The 4774-nt window shown below is 55.5% G+C and overlaps 1 protein-coding gene across 1 annotated transcript; it reads right to left on the bottom strand.

The window, feature by feature from the left end:
* Nucleotides 1-2959: 2959 nt before the first annotated feature.
* On the bottom strand, nucleotides 2960-3394 carry GAST (gastrin; the record flags this gene model as incomplete). Its single annotated transcript, XM_081110023.1, has 2 exons — nucleotides 2960-3063; nucleotides 3184-3394. 2 exons carry the CDS (start codon nucleotides 3392-3394, stop codon nucleotides 2960-2962), a joined length of 315 nt encoding a protein of 104 aa, XP_080966149.1.
* Nucleotides 3395-4774: the final 1380 nt, after the last annotated feature.

Here is a 4774-nt window from a genome sequence, read left to right as displayed (position 1 = left end):
GTAGAGACATGCTGAATACAAAGGGCTGAAATAAATGAGTCATCATTAACTTAAAATAATAAAACATTTTAATAAAAATTAATATTTTTTCTTGAACATTAACTTACCAGACACTGAATAGCTGCACACATTAATAAGCATAACACAAATAAACCTATTTTTCTTGTTCTCCGAAAGCAAAATATTTCCTGTTGCGCACACCAAACAAGTCAGTCCAAGACTAATGACGTGCCAATCGGCTGCTAAAATATGTGCTGCTAGTATTAGTGCACATGAGGCGTGTAAGGAAAATGAATGCAACACGATTATAGTCATCAGTCATTAGCGAACGTTGTAGTTCGTTATTGATAATTATGTGTAACAGGATATTGTAAAAATTAAGTTACAACATTTTTATTAAAACGTTTCTTACATACCGTTAAATTGGCTGGGCCGCAAAAATATTCGTTGTGGGCCACATGCAGCCCGCAGGCTGGGAGTTTGATATGCTTGACCTAGATGGTGCCACCACCTGGGGACCTGGAGGGTCCCTCTCCTCTCTGTCTGCTCCATTCCCTGCCCTCCTTCTTTACCCCAAACTCCCAGGGACCTCAGGGCTGCTTTTTCATGGGCAGGTCAAATCCAGTTCAACAAACATCTCTTCAGCAGGAGTTGAACGACCCTCTACTGTATGACCCGTTCTATGCTGGGTGTTAGAACCACAGAGCTGTTTAAAACACAGCGAGACGGTCCAGGAAGCTGGAAGCTAGAGGTTAGTGGGGGAGCCACTGGGCAGAGCTTCCGTTTCATGAATGAATGAAAGTATGACACTTCCCAAAAGTGGGGAGTCCTGTGTGGCTGGAGTGGAGGGGATGGCAGAGGGGCAGGGGGTTGAGATGGGACCCCCCAAACAGGAAGAGTATGACTGTTGGCCCCTTATTGGCATGGTGACAGTTAAACGATGTGCTACGGAAGAGGAGAGGCTGACCAGTGATTTTCTTGTGGAGGATGGGGAGTCATCAGGGGGAGCAGCAGCCCGGGATGCGGACCCCAGACTTTCAAAGGCTGGAGGGGTGGCTTTTAATTTTTATTTTTTGAATGTATTTTTATTGATTTCAGAGAGGAAGAGAGAGGGAGAGATAGAAACATCAAAGATGAGAGAGAGTCATTGATCAGCTGCCTCCTGCACGCCTCACATTGGGGATGGAGCCTGCAACCAGGGCATGTGCCTGACCGGGAATCCAACCAGCAACCTCCTGGTTCCTAGGTCCACACTCAACCACTGAGCCACACTGGTGGGGCCGGGGATGGCTTTTTAAATGTAAGTAATTCTCTTCTGCAGATGGCATGACTGGCTCTGGAAGGGGAGTCAGCAAACCAGGCCTCATGCTTCTTTGAATACTTAGACAATGTTCTGGATGTTGCCCCTTGGCCTGCGAAGCCTAAAATGTTTTCTATCCGACCCTTTTAGAGAAAGGTGGCCAGCCCTGGGGGCCTGCACTGCCATTCTCCTCCAGCTCTCATCCGCCGTGGACTGAGGCACTAACTCCCGGGCATGTCCAGCCGGCCCTGTGCTCGGAGCGCCCCCGGCTGAGAGTGGCTGTGCCCGTGGGAGGGTGCTGCCCACAGACAGAACCGTGAGGGGCTGCGGGTGAGACACCAGCAGGTGCCCGCGCCAGCCACTCGCCCATTTGACAGATATTTAGTGGGCACCTCCTGTTCGGGGCGACGGGAATACAGCAGGGCAGAGGGACACGCGGTCCTCGCCCTTACAGAGTTTCCTTCTAACTGGGGAGGCAGACAAGAAGCCGTCCAGCAAAACCACCACATGTGCCATGTGCTCGGCAGAACACAGCACGCTGCAATCAGGGACTGATGGGGGCGAGGAGCAGAGGATGGGTCCCTCAGGAAGAGGTATGTCAACCAGCGACGTTCGTGCTGGCGTGGGGTGGGCGGAAGCAAGGACAAAGGTTCTGAGCAGGAAGGAGCCAGTGTCTGTGTCGGGGAACAGAAGAGAGGGGAGGAAGACATGTGGCCCCCATGGCAGCATCCACCATGAAGACGGGCTCTCGGAGCTCTGACACGGAGCATAGATTTCATTCTACGCGCAATGGGGAGCCCTCGAAGGTTGGCGTGACACGATTGCATTTATCTTGTCAAAAGCTTTCTCTGCCCCGGCCGGCGGGGCTCAGCGGTTAAGCATCGACCTATGAACCAGGAGGTCACAGTTCGAGTCCCCGTCAGGGCACGTGCCAGGACTGTGCCCAGTGGGAGGCGTGCAGGAGGCAGCCAATCAATGATTCTCTCTCATCATTGATGCTTCTCTCTCTCTCTCCCTCTCCCTTCCTCTCTGACATCAATATAAATATATTTTTAAAATGAAATAAAATAAAAGGCTGTCTCTGATTTCAACCCCCACCCGCACCCCCTATTCTCCCACCACACGCGGAGATTCTTGTTCAGTGTTGGGCTCTGGGGACACCAAGAAGCATGAGCCATGGCACCTGCCCCTAGAGCAGTGGTTCTCAACCTTCTGGCCCTTTAAATACAGTTCCTCATGTGGTGACCCAACCATAAAATTATTTTCGTTGCTACTTCATAACGGTAATGTTGCTACTGTTATGAATCGTCATGTAAATATCTGATATGCAGGATGGTGTTAGGCGACCCCTGTGAAAGGGTCGTTCAACCGCCAAAGGGGTCGCGACCCACAGGTTGAGAACTGCTGCCCGAGATGGTACTCAACTCCTCTCCCCGCCTCAACCCTGCCCCAGCTCCCCTCCCCGCCTCAATCCTGCCCCAGCTCCCCTCCCCGCCTCAATCCTGCCCCAGCTCCTCTCCCTGCCTCAACCCTGCCCCAGCTCCCCTCCCCTGCCCCAGGACACTTGACACAATGTGGTCCATTGGGAGCAGGTTTATTTGGGTTGGTTTTCCATGGGGCTGGGCTGGGCTGGGAGGTGGCTGGGCTCTGAAATCGGTGCTAGGGCTGTTGGTCCCCTTCCTCAGCACTGCGGCGGCCGAAGTCCATCCATCCATACGCTTCTTCCTCTTCCTCCAGCCACGGCCCCTGCTTCTTGGACAGGTCTGCGGGCCAGAGGCCGGAGAGGCGGTGAGGATGGGGAAGGACACGGAGCCCCGGGAACCGAGGCCAGGGCCCAAACAGGCTGGGGGAGGCAAGCAGGGAGGGCTGTACGCAGCTCCTACCTGCCACCGGGTGCGGGGGATCCGGGAACCTCAGCTGCCTTTGGTGGTGAGCGGCTGGGCCCAGCTGGTCCAGCCAACGTGCCTCCAGGGCCCTCTTGGCCCCTGGGCCCGAGGGTGCGTCCTGCAGCTGCGAGCGGGGCTTCCAGGAGGCTTCGGAGAAGGCCGCCAGAGCCAGAGCCAGGATCAGCGCTTGCACACAGAGCCGCTGCATCTTGTCTGCAGAGGGAGCAGGGCCCAGCTTAGGGAAGGGCAGTCCAGGCACCAGGGGCAGGGGCCTGGGCCAGGTGGGCTCCAGGTCCCCCCCTGCTGGCAGGTGTGCCAGTCTACGAGGGCTTGTGGGCTGTTCCTGCCAGTTCCCCCCTCCCCCCCTGCCTCCACGCCTTGCCCCTCTCCTCCTTCCCTACCCTAATTCCAGCGGCTGCTTTTCTTAGAGGAACGATTTCTCAACTGTTATGCATAATTCGAAGCCACGTGAGCAGCTCTGTGGGTGTTTCGGTCTTGTCATTTAGGCGAACTTTAATAGCCAAGGGTCCAGCCGGTGTGGCTCAGTGGTTGAGTGTCGACCCATGAGCCAAGAGGTCACGGTTCGATACCGGGTCAGGGCACATGCCCAGGTGACTAGCTAGATCCCCAGAATGGAGGGTGCAGGAGGCAGCCGAGCGATGATTCTCTCTCATCCCTCTCCCTTCCTCTCTGAAATCAATAAAAATACATTTAAAAGACAAAAAAGAAAGGGTGATCTCTCTCATCCTTGATGCTTCTCTCTCTCTCCCTCTCCCCTCCTCTCTGAAATCAATAAAAATGTCTTTTTTTAAAAGGACACCCAGCAGTGTTAAAGGACCACAGGGATCACGTTGGAGACCTCCCGCACACTCACCGTGCCCAACACTAGCCACGTGGGTTGTCCAATATGGCAGCCACTGGCCCCAGGGGGCTCTTTACATTTAATTAATTAGATAAAAGGTCCTCCCTTGCACTAGCCGTATTTCCGCGCACGTGTGGCCGGTGGGTACCGCATCGGACAGTGCAGGCATAGAGCACTACCGTCGCCACGGGAAGTTCTTCCAGACAGGGCTGGTCTGGGAAAGCGCTTGAGACGGGGTCCAGGGGCACGGGGTCCAGGCCCAGCCTCACCCAGTCATTTGGGTCACATCTCCCCCTGGGCCTCCTTTTCCTCATCTGAGAGATGGGAGAATAGCGTTTGTCTCTCTCACCTCCCAGGGCTGGTGAGAGGGGGGGACATGGAGTGAGAGGGTCCGGGCTGGGCCCTGGGTGAAGCAGCAGGTCAGCTCGAAGGCAAGGGTCGGGAAGCCAGGGTGGGTCCGTGTGCTGAGACCCAGTCCCACCCTGGGTGAAGGGGAGGGTCCCAGCCCTGGCGACACTGATGTGTGAGCCTGGCAGGGTGTGGGGCCCCATCGACGCTCTTCCCAGCCTCTCCCTCCCCTCCGGGTGCTCTCACCTGCCGAGCCGGGAGTGGGGTGATGCTGAGGTCTGCCTGGTGCCTCTCGGTTCTCTGCTGGGCCGGTTGCTCTAGCCCTGCCTTATAAAGCCCTTAAGGCCCCTCCCAAACCCTCCGTTCCCATGAGGCCAG

The sequence above is a fragment of the Myotis nattereri genome (assembly GCF_964212035.1).
Source record: "Myotis nattereri genome assembly, chromosome: 16".
Taxonomy (NCBI): Eukaryota; Metazoa; Chordata; class Mammalia; order Chiroptera; family Vespertilionidae; genus Myotis; species Myotis nattereri.
This window is presented reverse-complemented; position numbering and strand designations above follow the sequence as displayed.